The sequence below is a fragment of the Anabrus simplex genome, chromosome 2 (assembly GCF_040414725.1).
Source record: "Anabrus simplex isolate iqAnaSimp1 chromosome 2, ASM4041472v1, whole genome shotgun sequence".
NCBI lineage: Eukaryota > Metazoa > Arthropoda > Insecta > Orthoptera > Tettigoniidae > Anabrus > Anabrus simplex.
The window spans coordinates 999138621-999158175 of NC_090266.1; the positions used below are offsets into that span (position 1 = coordinate 999138621).

General features: G+C 38.7%; 1 protein-coding gene across 2 annotated transcripts in view; it reads left to right on the forward strand.

Annotated features, from left to right (window-relative positions):
- LOC136864620 (acetyl-coenzyme A transporter 1) overlaps window positions 1-19555 on the forward strand; it is a 498114-nt gene that overhangs the window by 26303 nt on the left and 452256 nt on the right. For both annotated transcript variants that reach the window (XM_067141859.2, XM_067141861.2), the window contains exon 3: window positions 12133-12452. In XM_067141859.2, the coding sequence (XP_066997960.2) occupies window positions 12133-12452 (320 nt within the window). The remainder of the gene's footprint in view (window positions 1-12132; window positions 12453-19555) is intronic.

Consider the following 19555-nt stretch of genomic DNA (forward strand, 5'->3'; position numbering starts at 1 on the left):
AATTTTGTATTCTAAAACATTAGTTACACCTAACTTGTTAATAAATACATTAGGAAATTTCTTGCAGAGATTCCTGAGTTGGTTGGCCTGATCATCAGGCAAATGATCAAAATCACCAGTATCTTCAGGAATAGCATTGAAATGATAAGGAAGAATAGGATAGCGTTTACACAACTTATAGATTCTTACGGAAAATGTAAAATGGAATTCATTGAACTGCAGATCCAAAATCATACAGTTTCAGCAATAAAATTTGCACCTAAAATTAATGGACAAGGTAAATCTTTGGAAACTAGTACAGACATTTTTCATGTAAAAGCACAGATTCTGATTTTGACATTTAGATATCCTACTATATTCAGAGGGCTAGAATTAGCAGTGTGGCAAGTTAAAGAGGTAACTTACAGTTTTCATGGAATTATACCGATTCTCACTCATCAGTGTGAAACTTCTTCCTGAATCTACCATTGCACATACAGCTTCATTATTTACTCTAAGAATATGTAAGGTAACTTACAAGGGGTAATATTAGAAATGCCACAAGATTGTAGAAAATTTACATTCGGTTCAGACTGGGACATAACATCAGCTTCAGAATTAGGCGAATCATCCTTTAACATACAGTTACAATAAACAAAATTTCATAGCGTAATTCCTCCTTTCTCAAATGAGCAGGAGTAAGAACAGCTCGAGTCATCATGAAAGTAAGGGACTAAAATACAAGATAAGAATTTGAGAAACCATTGGGGCATTGACTACTTGTTTAGGGGTTATACAACCTAAAGGAACACTTGGTACGGATGACACTTGGATAGGAGAATAGTTTTGCACTATCGCATGAGAAACAGGTTGTGCAGCAAATGTAGGCTGACACTGAGAAACGGTAGAGTTACAAATAGTAGGTGCCATCAAAATATTGGCTGGCATGGCAACATGTGCACAAGATACATTACATACATAATTTATAGGCGCAGAAGCACTTGAAAAGAAAGCAGAAGAAGAAACCTGGGAAATTTGAAGCAGCCGTTTGAGAATCTAAGAGGTTCATTTACAATCTTACCTAATTTTAAGCTTAGCTCGGGTCAGTTACCATCTACTAATCCTTCATTCACAAAGCCAGGCTCTGCTACCAGTGTAACGTTTAACTGCTTGATTACACAAATTAAATAATAACAATAATAATAATAACGTTATGGAATTTAAACACAGTAAAAGCAAACCTAAGGTTCAACAAAACATTGCTGCACAAAACATAAACAAAAAAACAGGTTAGGAAACATGACAACTGGAGAATGGATGTGAAAGCGGCATGGAACCCTGAGAGGTAATGGAACATAGCCTTTCGCAAAAAAAGAAAACGTAGAGGATAATTGCCCTTGGATTACACACATTTATTTTAAGAAAAAGGAAACAAAGCAAAACAGATAATAGAAAGAACAAATAAAAAACTCAAAAAAATATTTACAAAGGTAAAGTTAAGTGTTAACCGCACCTGCAGACATGCACAATGCACATACGAAATTCCATCACAGGTTTGAGTGAAAGTAAATTATCAGACGATACATGACGATTAAAATGAGGGCTAATCCCAAACTGCACAAAGTAGAAATAAGACCGAGCACAGAGGTACAGAAAACTTGCATCACTACGTAAAACACTTCAGGTAATGAGCATAGATTTTAAGTACATATGTAAGGTGACACAGGAATACTGGGAGGCAAATTCGAGAGATAAGTTAATTACGAAATAGTTACAAAGTTTAAGAAAAAGGTTGCTTTCGAAACAAAAGATATAAGATCTTAGCTGAAAAGCTAAGTCATTTTGACAAATTTAGTGGTGAACATGAATCTTGAGGATAAACTCCTGCACAAGAAAAGTTATTACATTTAAATGAAGTTAAAAACCGAAATAAACGTAGGAACAGTGCTTACCCTGAGACCAGGTATCTCATGACAGAACCGAAGGAGGAGCATGTCCTCTCTCTAAGATGGTCAGATGATCAAAGACAGAGATCCCACTTCGCTCCCACGGAAGGAGCGGCGTCAGATCCAGAAACAGGAAATGGTGCAACCACCAGTGAGAATTTAGAATTTACCCTCGACTTTCATATTCACCAATTACATTAACTCTTATTTTCTCCAATCAAAAGTCTCTTCACTTTTGCTTACAAATGTTCAAGAAAAGTCTTTGTTTATGCAACAGGAAATGTGCTTTTAGAACTGCACATGTAGGTACACGGTTTTTCACAAATTTTTACAAAAACTGAAAATATTAAAGTTCACAGATAAATGAAAATTTTCATACAATACGTAAAAAGGAGTTTCTAAAACTGAAATCTTCCAAGTCCAAAGGTCCAGTAAAATAAAATCTTATGTATAAAAAAAATAATAAATAAAAAAAACAATAAATTAAGAAATTTCAATCAATTCCCACTGCTGTCTTAATACTGGCGAGTTGGGTGTGTGGTTAGGGGCGGGCCGCTGTGGGCTTGTATCCGGGAGATAGTGGGTTCGAACTCCACTCTCGGCAGACCTGAAGATAGTTTTCTGTTGTTTCCCATTTTCACTCCGGGAAAATGCTAGGGCTGCACCTTGTTTGAAGCCACGGCCACTTCCGTCCCACCCCTAGGCCATTCCTATCCCATTGTCGCCATGAGATCTATCTGTGTCAGTACGACGTAAAGGAAATTATAAAAAAAAAATTGCGTATTATAAGTCTGAGCTTATTTAGTACATGAAACAACATACAGAGCCATGGGCTAACCTTTTCCTAATGATGTTTTTTTCTAGTAATTCATATTTCAAGTCCTTAACATTTCCATTGCTTACAAATTATTTTCACCAGTTGAATACTCCCTGTCCTTGTGATTCAATCCACCAGTCAGGTTTCCAATGCAATCGCAGTACATGTTCTGCCTTACTAAGCGCGACTGATGATTTAAGACATGCTATTGATGAGCAAAAAGTGACAATTCTAGTATTATTGGACATCAGCAAAGCATTTGGCTCTGTAGACTATGAGTTTCTCCTATCCAAACTTTATCGCCTAGGTTTCTCTTACAGTACTCACGAGGGAACGGTACGAAGTCAGACGGCGGATTTCGATTTGATTTTTACATATTTGTGAAGGTCTTTTTAAGCTGAAACACATAGTGGAAGTCTAATTTTTCACTGGTCTTTTTTAAGGGGGCATTTGGGAGCTCAAAGTTGGAGGTGTGCGCCCTGAATTGTACAGTACATGCTGGCAAACGTCAGCGCTCACAGCCAGCGGCTGCCCTGCCTCGCCTTCCCTCTCCACTCCTTCAGTTCTCCTCCGTCCTCCAACAGATACGGCGAGTCCTATTCTATTAGGTCAAGTTCTCCGCGACTGATGGCTATTCCACATACAGGAGATCGCATTGGATTCTTTACTTTGTCATGGCCGCTTGCAACATTATTGCAGCTCTTATTAATGCCTACTTTGTTAATATTCAGGAAACTACAGAGCTTTCTGATGAAGAGCAAATCATGTATATACAAACAAAGACAACGTTTGATGCAATTTTGGAGGGAAAATGCGAATTTATTCAGGAGGAAGAAGCCGTTTTCGTTAATTCAGAATACGAAGATGGCGTTGAGGAGGGGACAACAACGCCGAAAAAGCGCAAACACGGAGATGAGTTTAACGAAGATAACAAGTCTTGTGATGGCCGAGGAAGACCCTGTAAGTCAGTGGAAGATTATGATTCCGAATCATTGTTGGATATGTATCAAAAAATAAAGCGTACACTGTACGGAAGTATAAGAAGACTTGGAGACAAATTTATGGAATCGTCAACCACGTTAAACACAATGGAGAAATTAGGAAATGTGCAATAGTTCGAGCTTATGTGAAAGAAGAGTTCACCAAGGCAAGGATGCGTTATTTATATGTCACAAAATTGGACATTGAGCGTTGGATTGGTGAGGGTAGAGAGTTGTATTGCCCCAAACACTCTCTCTAAAGCGACTCATACATGACAAAATTAAAAGGCGTTTGAAAATTCGGTTCCGAAAAGTAACCAAACTAGTCACTAAAACGTTTAAAACAGACGAAGAAGTACGGCACGAAGTGGCTAAAAAGTTTGTAACGTTCATTAATGAATTGCAAGAAAAGAAAGATAAAACAGACGAAGAAGTACGGCACGAAGTGGCTAAAAAGTTTGTAACGTTCATTAATGAATTACAAGAAAAGAAAGAGATCCCGGATGCCAATATCTGGAATTCGGACCAGTCCCGATTTGAGTACGAAATGGCAACACAGAGAAGTTATGATTTTCGTGGTGTGAAAGACGTTCTTGCTAGGCTTGTTAGCCGAAATAGTTTTACGCACTCCCACACAATGCAATATCACATTTCTAAAGCCGGAGAAATGGGACAGTTGTTCTTGATCGTTTTCCAAGAAATTAATAGAAAGTTTGGACCTAGAGTACAAGAAAGTATCAAAGCCTACATGAATGCCTTTAAATATGCCGTAATTGATCGTTCATGTTCCGGGAAAATGGGGAAAGGGCATGTACGTGACTGGTTTCAAAACGTTTTCCATGCGCAATTACAGGAAGACGGAAGAAATCTTCTTCTCATAGATTCATTCAGTGGTCAGGGCAAAAATGCACATCTTGAATCCCTAATGAACAAACATGTAAAAATTGAATACATACTGAAAGGAACTATGTATCTTTTCCAGCCGTGCGATCTTGGACTCTTCCGACAACTAAAATGTTTAGTTCGTCGAATGGAAAACATTTGCCGGGTAAGGAATTTACACGGCCAATCAAAATTAAAACCCAAAAGCAGACTTTTCATTATAACTAGTCAAATACTAGCTCATAACCAATTATAAGCTGATTGTTTTGTACCAATGCTGAAATATGATTGAAAAGCAGGTGATTATTCCGTTAATGACAATATACTATAATTTCATACTGTCTCGCAGACAATATACTATAATTTCATACTGTCTCGCAAACAAATTTTCATGATTTGACTGATAGAAAGTGTGCTGGAAAAGATTGTACCATTTTTTCGTTCATAAGGTGCACACATTGTTGTCTTGTGTTTTATTATTCACATTTTGTGTTAGATATTCACCATCATGCCATGAACAATGGACCAATGCCAGACTGTGCTAGAATAAAGTCATTTCTTGAACACTTTGAGTGTCATGATGATGCAGATGATATTTGATTATGTATTATTTGTATGTTAAGTAGTGATTTGTAAACAATTTTCGTTGTTTATTTATTCCGTAATAAATTCATCTTTGTAAATAAAATGTCCCAACTAACACCAGTCTTCATCCGCAATCTCGTGTACACAAATGTAGGCAGCCTTATGTGATGGGGGACAGAGGAGAACCGAAGGAGTGGAGGGGGAAGGCGAGGCAAGACAGCCACTGGCTGTGAGCGCTGACGTGTGCCGGCATGTACTGTACAATTCATTGTGCGCACCGCCAACTTTGAGCTCCCAAATGGCCCCTTAAAAAGGACCAGCAAACAATTTTGCCCCATTGATAATATAAATTAATACCAATACATTTTATAAATGTTACTCTAGCAACGAGAACAAGTCTGTCGACCATAATGACAGTAATCAACTGCAGAAAATATTCAGTACTGTTATGAAATTTTAATGACAATTATACAAGTTAAGCAACGGAAATCAACACAACTAGCCAGATTTCAAAGTTTTTTTATTTTATTCTTATTTTTAAACAATTTTAAAAGATGTTCACCGGATGAGTTTCGGCGATAAAATGTTTGGACTGAAGAAGATTTTAGACAAAAAGTGTTAACTTAAGACATAATTTTATTGTTGTGTGACTTTTAAAATGTTATAAGATTGTCAATTAGTTTTATAGGAGTAATCTTGAACCAAAAGAATTGTTTTATGATCTTACACAATCTTAGATTAATGATAGTTTGGCTGATGATGCTCACGAAAAGGAGCGAAACATGTACCATGTAAACAACATAATAAATATGTAAGTTTGTTATATATTTTCATTGTATTGGAAAGGTGGCAATTGGCAAAACTAAAGGAATTGTATCACATGTCAACAATGTGTCGTCAATCAAGGTACCTTTTCTTCATGGCAACATGTGGAAAGAGGTATCCCACAAAGGTCAAGCCTAGCTCCTTTGCTGTTTTCACTCTTTATCAATGACCTAGCTAAGTAGTTGACACACTGTAAATGTCACATTTATTCTTATGACATACAATTGTACATCCAAGCAAAACCAACAGACTTTTCAACAGCAATTGAGCAAATTGACATGGATCTGGAGGCTGTAAGCAAAGGGTCTTTCCAGCATGGACTTATTTTAAACCCGAAGAAGTCACAAACCATAGCAATTGTGCACCCAAGATGTATTTCCAGTAACTACCGCATGTCCATCCCTGACGGATGACTTCAAAACAAAGTTTTGCCCTTTTGCAAGAGCGTAAAAAAAAACATGGGAGTAATCATTGACTAGCATCTCTCATGGTGGGATCAGACAATATCTGTGAGTAGACGAGTTTTTTGCCACGTTGCACACTTTAAACAATTTCAAATTTATATTCTTCTGCAGTTTAAAGAAGAAACTAGTCAAAACTCTTGTTCTTCCAATATTCTACTATTGTGACATAGTTTACAAAGACATGGAAACTGAACTCTGAGATTAACTACAATGTGCACAGGATGCCTTTGTAAGATTTATATGTAATTCTAAATTTTCAGATCACGTTAACCAGTCTTACGTCAACCTCAAATGGCAGTGTCTATAAGGAAATTGCATGCTGCATTCCCTGACTGCATTGCATTGAATTCTTACCATACAGTCCCCAACCGTACCTGTATGAACAATTTCATAGCCTTTCTGAACACCATGATAAAAACACCAGAGCGCGGAGCACGACATTGCTCGCTATTCCTAACCATAACTCCTCAACCTATAACAATTCCTTCACTGTTGTGGCCAGACGTGAGTGGAACTTCCTTCTGCAGGAGGTCGGAGGGATATCAAACCACCAAAGATTTAAAAGAGGGTGGTCAATATATCTCCACGAGATAAGCTCATAGTGCGATGGTTTGTCTTCTTCTTCTTGCTAGTTGCTTGTTCCTTTACGTCGCACCGACACAGATAGGTCTTATGGCGACGATGGTATAGGAAAGGCCTAGGAATTGGAAGGAAGCGGCCTTGGCCTTAATTAACCCATTCCGCTACAATGACGGGTACAGCCGTCAAGAGTTCCACATTCATTAACATGCAATGTCGGGTACAACCGTCCCCGTGTACTCAAGTCGGAAATATGTCTGTCTGACTACTGATTTCTTTCGATTGTGATGATGTACTTTAGAATTACGTTCCTAGATAGTCGTAGCGGGTTTACATGCCAATGTTAATATCCGAAGGCTATTTTGTCAATGTATATTTTGATTCTAAAGTTGGTCATCTTGTTCATGAAAGAAATGCTACCACAGAGCAAGATGTCGTGTAAACATCGCGAGGAGGAAGAGGAAAGAATTCTGCAAATTCTGCTTGATAGTGGTGATGAAGGAATGTCAGAATTATCTGATAGTAATTTTAGCAGTGATAGTGCGTCTGAGAACTGTGACTCCGCACGTGAAATTGATAGTGAGGATAAAGATAACTTCGTACATAACCTCGCCGCATCGAGCAATTGAAAATGGAGTTTGGCCAGTAACTTTCCAAAAGGCACAATGCACGTGGTATTGTTCGGGAGCTAAATACTGTAGTCAGGAGGCATCTGGATGATAATGCTACAGAATATGATGTCGTGAGTCAGTTCCTTACTGACACTTTTCGGGAGGGAATTTGCAAGGAAACCCATGCATATGTAAATAACATTCTGGAAGTTGGCGCCCTTCCTGATTACGCCACTACAGGAGGTCCATTTCAAGGTAGCACACCAGTGAGACTACAGGAAAGGCACTGGGTTCATTTTCCTGAAACGATTGCTTCTACAGCAAGTGAATCAGCCACATCAAGGAGATGTGAAGTCTGTTTTGAGCGTGGAGTCTGGAAGGAATCTTGCTTCGAGTGCAACAAATGCAAGGTTACTCTCCACGTGGATGGATGTTTCAAGGTGTACCATACCTTAAAAGACTTCAGTTAATTGTAGTAAGTTAAACTCTAACCCAAATGTTGTTAGTTTGATGCAGTATGCTTTTGTAACCATTTTAGCATCCATAACATAAAATGTAGAAAAAATAATCTCATTCTAAGGTACATTTCTCAGAGAAAATATTTGCATGGCAATGGGTTAACGAACAGCCCCAGCATTTGCCTGGTGTGAAATTCGGAAACCACGGAAAACCATCTTCAGGGCTGCCGACGGGGGGATTTGAACCCACTATCTCCCGGATGCAAGCTCACAGTCGCGTGCCCCTGACCGCACGGCCAACTCGCCTGGTCTTCTTCTTCTTTTCTTCTTATACATACTGTTATTATAACCATCACATCATTCATCAATAATGTTAGAGCAGTAATAGTGCTACTCAGCTGTGGTCCCCTGCATAGTTATTCTTATCCCTATCCCCATTTTTGAAACTTTTTCGCCCACAGTCATAACATGAAAAGTGAAACTTTTGTCATTGTGAGAAATTTTTGGAATTGTCAATAATAGTAGGGTATTATTATTGTTGTAGTTGTTGTTCTTGTCATTCATTGTATTTTGTTTATTCATAGGTATTATATTATTGTACTTAAGTAGCTAAATGTTCATATATATTGTGTAATATAATGGATATTTTATGTACAGGAAGACAGCATGGTAGTATAGTAATTTGTTTCTTTATTAAATATTTTTATTGTATGTTATTTATTATATTCACTTGTTAAGTGTAAGACAGGGACATGTGGCCCTAGCTTTGCCAGTTAAAATAAACTTATGTGTGTCTGTCCATCTTTCTGTCTATTTACCAGTGAACACTCAAGTTCCGGGAGAAAATTTCCACATCCATAATGTCACTTTTCAGTCATGATTTAACTCCTATTACAATACCTGGTGAATATATATGTATTAAATTACTTTAATTCTATTCCTTTTCTTACAATATTTCTACTTTTCATCATTAACAACTTTGTCATACTTGCTTGACTTCCAGCTCCCGGTACTCTCATCACTGCTTTCTAGCCCACCCCTTTTTCCTGAATGTACCTCCCCTCCCTTCAGCCCCTATAAACAAACCACCTAACTTAAACGTACCCATGCGGTCCAAGTGAAAGCCATCTGAGCACATATCCTTGTCTTCTACCCAGTTATTAGGATCTGCAAGTCTCATTCCCTGTTTCCCACATACCCATTCCATAGGCTCATTTAAATACCCGATCATCCTCAATTCAGTATCCATCCTAAACTGTACCTCACTGATAACAATCTCTGCTCTCTGAAACATCTCCGGTGCTGCCATTAGCAGATCGCACTCACCTCCAACTACACTGAATGGCCAAAAATCACGGGAAGGGGTGTCCCATTAGAAAAGGTGGTGTATATGATCACTGAGCATTGCGGCTAGCTGCAATGTAGCTGAGCAGTCTGTCTCCGACACCAGTATTGTGAAGATGGGTCATAGCATTGTGGGGATTACACGTGAATTCGGGTTTCCGAGGTCAACAGTGTCGAGGGTGGATCTTAAATATCGCAGAGAGAATGTTACCACCCACGTAAACTGCCGCATGGGAAGACCACAGCTGTTTAACGAACGGACATAATGTCTCTTCCGCAGAACCATACTAGGCGCTCGATGGACTACTGTGAGTCAGATCACCACCCAGTTGAATGTTGGGAGTCAGGAACCATTTTTACCAGAACTGTAACGAGGCAACTGCACTCCATAGGCTTCACCAGCCGACGACCAACTCGTGTCCCTTTGCTGGCACCTCGACACAGCTCAATGACGTGCACAGGTCCGTGAACATCAGACCATGGAACAGTGGCGGCGTGTGCTCTGGTCCGATTAATCTGGTTCCAGTTGTATCGAGCTGATTGGTGTATGAGAGTGTGGCGTATGCCTCATGAAGCTGTGGATCCTGCGTCTCGATAAGGTTGTGTCCAGGCGGGAGGTGGCTCTGTTCTGGTCTGGGCAGTGTTCCCATGGTCGCAATTAGGCATCATTTTCCGGCTGCAGGGAGCGCTGACTGGTGCACATTATGTGAACATTCTTTCAGACCATCTGCATCCCTTTCTGGCCCTAAAGTACCCTGATGGAGATGCCATGTTTCAGCAGGACAATGCGCCATGTTACCGCTCTGTGGTGGCACACAGGTGGTTGGAGGAGCACTCCAATGAAGTTACAACCATGGATTGGCCCTCTTGATCCCCCAATCTTAATCCAATCTAGCATTTATGGGATGCTGTCGATGCTGGTGTACGCTCCATGAACCCTGCATCAATTACACAGGACCAATTGTGGGTAGCAGTACAAGATGCATGGGTCCAGATCCCTCCAAAAAAATTCCAACACCTGGCAAGTCAATGCCTCGCTGTATTGCTGCCATTATGATGGTGTGCGTTGGAGCAACTCTTTATTAACATCACATACAGTGTCCTCTCATGACTTTTGGCCACTCAATGTATGTTGGTATCTATTCCTACTTGTCTGACTTTCTTGGTACCAACGTGAATATTTATCACCTTTTCCTTTCCCTCCTCCTTCCCTTCCACTTTCCTCAACATCATCTTAAACTAATCCTGGATAACACTCTTTCCTGGTTACCTTTCCTTCACACACTTTCCTCATATGCCTAACAATGGAGTCTCTCACGACCAAAACCTCAATCCCACCCACCTCATTAGATCTCCTACCCTCCAGATCTCCGTTATCATTCCCAATAGCTGCAGTACCTACTCCTCTTCCTCCCTCCCCTTTTCTCACTCTCATGGCCCTGTTCGACCTCCTTCTTCCTATCCTCTATTCTAGATTTCCCTTTCCTCTTACCTTCTCCTCTTCTGTAACACTTCTCTGTTCCCCCCATCTTCTCTCTGCTGTTCTACCAGCAGTGATTCATACTAATTTCTCACTGATACCTCTCTTTAACAACTGCACCCTGACTCGACTCCTTGGCCATCAAATTCCTTCCCCTTAAAGTTAACCCACTTGTCTTCACATACTTGTGCCCTCCCTCTTGTCTACCCACCATACCTTGTACATTATTTTAGGGGGACCTACCTTTTTTTTGTGATCTTTGCTATAATCCTAATTATCTCCCTCAAACTCTCCATCTCTTCCCTCATACTCCTTAATGCCTGCTAACACCCGCAGTCTCTACACATTCATTCCTCAGCCATTCATTAATATTCTTCACGCCGGGCTGAGTGGCTCAGACGGTTAAGGCGCTGGCCTTCTAACCCCAACTTGGCAGGTTTGATCCTGGCTCAGTCCGGTGGTATTTGAAGGTGTACGACAGCCTCGTGTTGGTAGATTTACTGGCACGTAAAAGAACTCCTGCGGGACTAAATTCCGGCACCTCGGCGTCTCCGAAGACCTTAAAAAATAGTTAGTGGGACGTAAAACAAATAACATTATTATTATTATTATTATTATTATTATTATTATTATTATTATTATTATTATTAATATTCTTCACAGAAATAAGAAATATGAAAATAAAAATAAAATAACGTGTTCTGTGAATAAAGATAATATCAAAGGAAAGAAATACTACACGATTACATGACAGTAAAGCAATAAAAGTAGACCCAGGGCCAGTGTACCTGCCTGGAAGTGTTAGTCTAATTTCAAAATTTTTCGCCTTGATGGGGAAATCAAATTCATGTCATTCAGATGAACCAACTGCCCTTTACTTCCTACGACAAGTAGATCCCGAGATGATGACAAATTTCTATACTTGAAGCCAAAGCTTCTAGGACTTGGATTCTGGGCACCTAGAAGTTGCAACAGACATTATACACAGATGTGGCTTTTGAAAGATCCTTTGCACACTAAGGCCTTGCAAAAAAAAAAAAAAAAACCACCACCACACTCTCTCTCTCTCTTTCTCTCTCTCTCTCTCTTTCTCTCTCTCTCTCTCTCTCTCTCTCATGTTTGTTGATGCTGTTCATTGTATAATTAACCTCATTAATGCCAGTTTTATTTCCTTTATTACAGGCTAATTTTAGTTTTGCGACCTGGCCATTCAGTTTGAAATTGCTATGGGCACCAATCGTGGATTCAATCTATATTCAAAGATTCGGACGCCGCAAATCATGGCTAATCCCTTCCCAATATCTAATTGGCATCTTTATGATTTTCCTATCAAGAAATGTAGATGAATTGTTAGGCGTTTGTGATAAATGCTGGTTTGGCGTTTGTACTAACTGCACCGATCCAGATATTCTGAAGCTGACGGGATATTTCTTCATTCTAAGCTTTCTAGCTGCCACTCAAGATATTGCGGTCGACGGGTGGGCCCTCACCATGCTTAGAAGGTGAGTATTATTATAAAGTGTACTTCCAACATTTCATGATTAACCCATTGATCAAAATAGTCTCAGCTTGGTTCTTCTTCACTTACAAGACTTCAAGTTTGGCTTTACTCTCTGTTAATTATAATGTAATTGAAGACAAGTATGATAAGAATTTTATTTCTCAAAAATTGCACCATATGCCAGCGTCTCAGAGTGTTTTTCTTTTTCCAAGGTGTTTGTTGTAGCCACAAAGATGCACACGAAATGGTGTCAATTGTGTTCACTGTTTTATTTACAAGTTATTTACACATATTCTACACACATGCACTAATAAACTGCCATCGTTAACACTTGACTACTGTGCTTTTGAACAATAAATATAAAGAATAAAAAGAAGAAGACCGCCACAATAACATGTCAACATACTACCAATCACAACATGAATTCACATACTCGATTAACGACTTGCACTCACAACTCTTATTAAAACAACTCTACTCAATCCTCAAGACTGCCTCGTTATATACATTGCCTGGCCAGGCTACTGGAAGAATATGACACATGTTTTCTCATAATTTTGAGAGTCTCCAGTAACCTATTTACAATGAATGGAATTTTCAGTAAATCTCTAGTTCCGAAGATACGTTGTCCTTGAGTTGCACAACATTGCATTGGATTTATACATCATATGCCAACGGCCTTAGCCGTGTTGAAACACCGGATCCCGTGAGATCTCCGAAGTTAAGCAACATTGGGCGTGGTCAGGAGTTGGATGGGTTGCCACGCGCTGTTGGTGGGGGGGTGAGGGAATGGAGGAGCGGAAAGGAACTGGCCACCCCACCGCACGTAACCTCCGGCTCAGGAACACCTCTGCGGAGGTTCAGACCTGCCTTTGGGCAGAATAACCCTTACCTTACCTATACATCATATAAATCATATCATAAATCATAAATCATATAAAAGGAAATGAACAGTGTTTTGAGTAATTCAGGTGAACTCATAATAGATCCCAGGGAATCACTGGAGAGGTGGAGGGAATATTTTGAACATCTTCTCAATGTCAAAGGAAATCATCCTGGTGGTGTTGCAAACAGCCAAGCTTATGGGGAGGAGGAAAATGATGTTGGTGAAATTATGCTTGAGGAAGTGGAAAGGATGGTAAAAAAAACTTCATTGTCATAAGGCAGCAGGAATAGATGAAATTAGACCTGAAGTGGTGAAGTATAGTGGGAAGGCAGGGATGAAATGGCTTCATAGAGTAGTAAAATTAGCGTGGAGTGTTGGTAAGGTACCTTGAGATTGGACAGAAGCAGTAATTGCACCTATCTATAAGCAAGGGAACAGGAAGGATTGCAACAACTATCAAGGTATCTCATGGATTAGTATACTAGGCAAAGTATTCACTGGCATCTTGGAAGGGCGGGTGCGGTCAATCGTTGAGAGGAAGTTGGATGAAAACCAGTGTGGTTTCAGACCACAGAGAGGCTGTCAGGATCAGATTTTCAGTATGCGCCAGGTAATTGAAAAATGCTACGAGAGGAATAGGCAGTTGTGTTTATGTTTCGTAGATCTAGAGAAAGCATATGACAGGGTACCGAGGGAAAAGATGTTCACTATACTGGGGGACTATGGAATTAAGGGTAGATTATTAAAATCCAATCGAAGGCATTTATGTTGACAATTGGGCTTCAGTGAGAATTGATAGTAGAATGAATTCTTGGTTCAGGGTACTTTCAGAGGTTAGACAAGGCTGTAATCTTTCACCTTTGCTGTTCGTAGTTTACATGGATCATCTGCTGAAAGGTATAAAATGGCAGGGAGGGATTCAGTTATGTGGAAATGTAGTAAGCAGTTTGGCCTATGCTGACAACTTGGACTTAATGGCAAACTGCCGAAAGCCTGCAGTCTAATATCTTGGAACTTGAAAATAGGTGCAATGAGTATGGTATGAAAATTAGCCTCTCGAAGACTAAATTGATGTCAGTAGGTAAGAAATTCGACAGAATTGAATGTCAGATTGGTGATACAAAGCTAGAACAGGTCAATAATTTCAAGTATTTAGGTTGTGTGTTCTCCCAGGATGGTAATATAATAAGTGAGATTGACTCAAGATGTAGCAGTATTCTGTACGAAGTGTCGTATTCTATGAACAGGACAGGCTGAGGACTTGGGTTCGAATATCAGATTGACCTTTATATAAGACACTTTCTGACACCATTAAATTCTTAGTCTAATTTATTTAAACAAACTATCAAATATACCCTTCCAATAATATTACATCACACTTGTAATTATTCTCTTCTCAATATTACTTTTAAATAACCAGTTTATCAGTCTCTGACTTACTTGGAAAATACACACACTTCTATGATTCACTTTACAACATTTATAAATTCCCTTCAGTCTTTAAAGTTTCTTAACTAGTTGATACTTATCTCGGGTTTTGAAGCTTCTTTCTTCTTGCTTCTCTCTTGAATCCTCGTTGTGGTGTTCCTCTGAATCTTCCCTGACAGTTTCAGGACTCGAACACAGAACTCTAAGGTGAATGCTAGCTGAAACTACAGTCTTCTTCAAACACTCAGTGAGTTCTCTCTATGCACTGTCTCTGTACTTTACCCTGTGGAACACTGCTAGCCAGTTCTACTGCTTGACAGTCTTAATTGCTGCCTAATTTGAATAACTTCTTATACTGATGGTAGGCTCAACTACTGCCTAATCTGACTAACCTCATATACTGCTATCTTCACTGACTTTATTCTACAGAGTCTCTTCTCTGCCAAGTGATCTAGTGTCTGTCCCTTCCCAAGAGAACGTTCCTTTCCAATGTTATAGAATAACTGCCTGAATGATACCAGGATTACTACCAACAGATTGACCAGAATGATGCAGAATGCCCGAACGACCAAATGACCAAGAGGCTCCTTTGTCACTCCCCTTTATCATTTCTCTGAGCTTCTGGAACAAGTCATCCCCTACTACTATGTTCCTTCACATTACTGATCTGTTAGTTTCCTATTGGTTACTTCAAGTGTGGTCCCATCCGTCTCATGAATGTACATGTGACTGGTGACCTTCCAGAGATTCTTTCTAGAAAGAATTATTGCACCACAGCATGCGTTCTTATTTTTACAGGGCACCTTGCTACGTGACCAACAACAGGTTTGCTTTTCCTGGTCCACCCTCTAAAAGCTTCTAACTATGACCTTGTAGTCTGTTTACTTGTTTCTCTGACCAATATTCTGATTGCACAAGTTTGCCTCATTCTCAGCTCACTGAAATGTTCCAAGTTGAGACTAGCATTAAGAAATGCTTTTAATCATAATTGCAATTCTGCACTTATTCACTGTACTGATATTCTATTACACTTAGTCATTCACTTCCACTGTTTCTTGCTGTATCTTCCTTTCATATATTACACTTAAACTACTCATGAGTATTAGGGATTTCTGACTGGGAGGTCATGGATCGAATCTTGTTCGATGCGCTCGCCCCATAATTTCCCACGGAAGGACGTGTTGCAAATCGGTGCTCGCGACACCTCCCTGCCCAGGTAAAGAAGTGTATCGCGACCCACGTTGCGATCACTTCTGTCAGTCCCTTCTCTTTGACTTTTTTTAATACTCTGGCTTTGTCTTTGATCCTCTGGCTACGGGATGTTTGTACTTTTTCTTTATCCTCCTCTATCTCTGAAATACCTGACTCTGATTCTAGGTTATGAATACTAGGCCTAGTGTCAATTACTCTAGGTCTCTCAAAATGCACTACTATGTCATCGTCTGATGACTTCGCCTTCACTCGACTTGCATTAATTATCTTTTGCTTGACGCAAATTTTCATACAACACCCAGTAGCTGAATCCCAATATTTCTTTTTACATATGCTAACAAGACATGGATTACAACATTTACAACACATTAATATGGCAAGTATGGCTACAATAGTCCATACGATTATTTTATAGACTTTAAAATAGGAATACATGTGATTTGTGTACATTTCCTTTTCTTTATCAATAATTAAGTTCTCGACTTCCTCTACTTTCTTGCCTGCATGTTTATAGTCCTCGACATGTGTTAACAAACTGTGCAAGGGGGCTTCATTTAAATTTATTACATCTCCTAATTTTAAATCACTGTTCAAATGTATACAACAATCATATTCTAACAAGACATCTGGTATTAAATCTTTCCTGTCAGTGGTATTTACCTTTTCTGTGGACCGTATTTTACTGTTTAGTCCATACACTGTACAATATTCATAAAATGTAATTATCCCTGAATTATTTAAAGTCACCTCAGTGGTGTCTTTACACACTACAGTTATTTTTGTTGGTTCTGGTGCTAGATACACATATTTATTTTCTTTAATGAACAACCATGTTAATTGTTCAATGTGAGTGACATCTTTTGCACAGTTTTTTGGTACAGTATTTATCCCTTTTAATAGAGTAACTATACAGTCTTTGTCTACCTGTATTATCTTTAGTGGAAAGTCTGATTTGCATACCCTACATTCCTCGTTAATTTCTTTACATTTTCTTATTTGCTTATCAGTTAAGTATGCATGTAATTGCTTTTCAGCGTCAATTACAATAAAAAAAATTTCTGCTCTAATGTGTACAAATTCTCCTATGTTATTTTGCACTGGTGTTGGGAAAGGAAGTATTTCATACAATTTATAAGTCTTTTTGTCACTAAGAGGCATCATTATTACACTTGCCAGCATATTCTTATTAATAAATGCATTTACATTTACAATCTTATAGATTAAATGTTCTTGAGTCGTTCCCAGCTCAAATGGTAAGGTCATTGTGTGGAAATTGATCCCTAAATTTTCTATAGGCTCTTATAATTTCTGTGGGGCTTAAAATTTGCACATGTATAATTCCTAATTGTGCATACATTATCCCTAATGCTATTACCTTATATTGATCATACAACTGTGATATCAGATCCTCAATTTCGAACAGCTGCCTATTGACTGCAATTTCTATATCCATTTGTGTAAATACTTGTTTTAACTGACCCGTTTCATTTTTAAGAAATTCTTTTATCTGTTCTAAGTTTTTATTCAAGCGTAACTCATTAGCTGTTACATCATATAAAGTACTATTGACCGATTGTAGAGTTGACTTAACAACGGTTAACTGTTCCTTCGTGATTTTGATCATTGACATCTGCTCTTTCTCTAACTCTGAAATTTTATTTTGATAGTATTCGGAGTCGTTTTCATCTAATGTTTAAAGTTAAGAACTTCATTTTGGTCCGTATTGAATCTAGATTTACACTATAAATTGAGGATAGTTATGTCCACCTTTTCAATACAAAAACAATGTGACGTCATTAACACATCACATATTTATTACCTTTCAAACATTGGGACCGGTTTCGGCATTATTTGTATGCCATCATCAGCCATAGGAAACTTAGTGACAAGGCCTAAGTACAATATTAACATAACTTACAACATACATATATATATATATACTAGCAAGATACCCGTGCTTCGCTACGGTATTATACTGAAATTTATAATTGAATGCTTATTGTTTTAAATATATAATCCGCCGAAATTCTCTATCTGACTCGTTTTCTGCGAGAATCCACCAATATTCCCGATCTGACTCGTTTTATATTATTTTACGGCACGTTTCCTCCCATTTTTAAATCTTCCTTTCCAGCAATTGATTTTTTACTTCCAGGTTTAGGCTCAGGTACTGTATTCCTCCCGGTCAGTTGGGTCCGTAAATCTTTGCCATCTTTTCCTATAATATTTTTAATATGGATAAAATCCTTCAGGAGATCTGGCGTGCTGTCATATTGGGTGCCTTGGCGGCACTGAACCCGCGGCCGGACTGCATTCTTAGTCATTACCCGTCCAGGAACCGTTTCCAGCGCGGTCCGCAGATTTGACGACGGTCCGGAATATTATTATTATTATTATCATTATTATTATTATTATTATTATTATTATTATTATTATTATTATGTGTTACTGGAATGGCTGATGACGGAAAAAACCGGAGTATCCGGAGAAAAACCTGTCCCGCCTCCGTTTTGTCCAGCACGAATGCCACATGGAGTGACCGGGATTTGAACCACGGAACCCAGCTGTGAAAGGCCGGCGTGCTGCCGCCTGAGCAACGGAGGATCCTTATAAGTACATTAATAACAGTAAAATTAATTGGTCTCACCTCCTTCTACACCCCACCGCCTTAAGTTTATTTACCGCCACCCCCCCCCCCCCCCAAAAGAAAATTAAAAGAATGCTTTTTTCTTTATGTTTAACGGAGATTCCAAACACCAATCTTCACGTCTATTACCTTCAGTTTTGAGATATAAGTATCCCCATAAAAATAATTTAACTTTTTTCACTTCATTTCACAATAATCCCCCCCCCCAAGTGAATTTTCCCGCAAAAAATACTTGTTTCTTTAATAGTAAAGGATCTTCTAAATACCAATTATCACGACTCTAACTTCTTCAGTTTTTGACTTATGTGTCCTCATGAAAGGAATTCAACTCCTTTACACTCCCGCCCTCCAAGATGGTTTCCCCCACCAAAACACGTTTTTCTTTGTTTTTAAAGGTGATCCAAATACGAATTTTCACGTCTGTAACAACTTTAGTTTTTATTAGATGTATGTATTCTCATACAATTAAGTCAATTAATTTTTCAATTCTTTCACCCCACCCCACTTCATTGGATTTTCCGAGAATACATGTTTCTTTACTTTTAAAGCAGATTGCAAAAATTAAATTTCACGTCTGTAACATCTTCATTTTGGAGATATCAGTAGTCTAATTAAAAGAATTCATCACCATTTTCAGTCACTTTTACCCCCCCACCCTCCACCCGAGGGTGGTATTTCCGAAAACTAAAAATACACTTTTCTTTATGTTTAATAGACATAAAAAATACAATTTTTCACTTCTGTAACATGTTAAGTTTTTTTAGATATACTGTAAAAATTCTCATTTTAAAATTTCACCCCTTTTGAGTTCCCCTTAAGTGGAGTTTCCAAAAACAAATCACCTATATTTCTTTACATTTACAGGAGATTTACACCCACTTTTTACGTCTGTAACATTTTACGTTTCCAAGATATTCTGTAGAGATAGTCT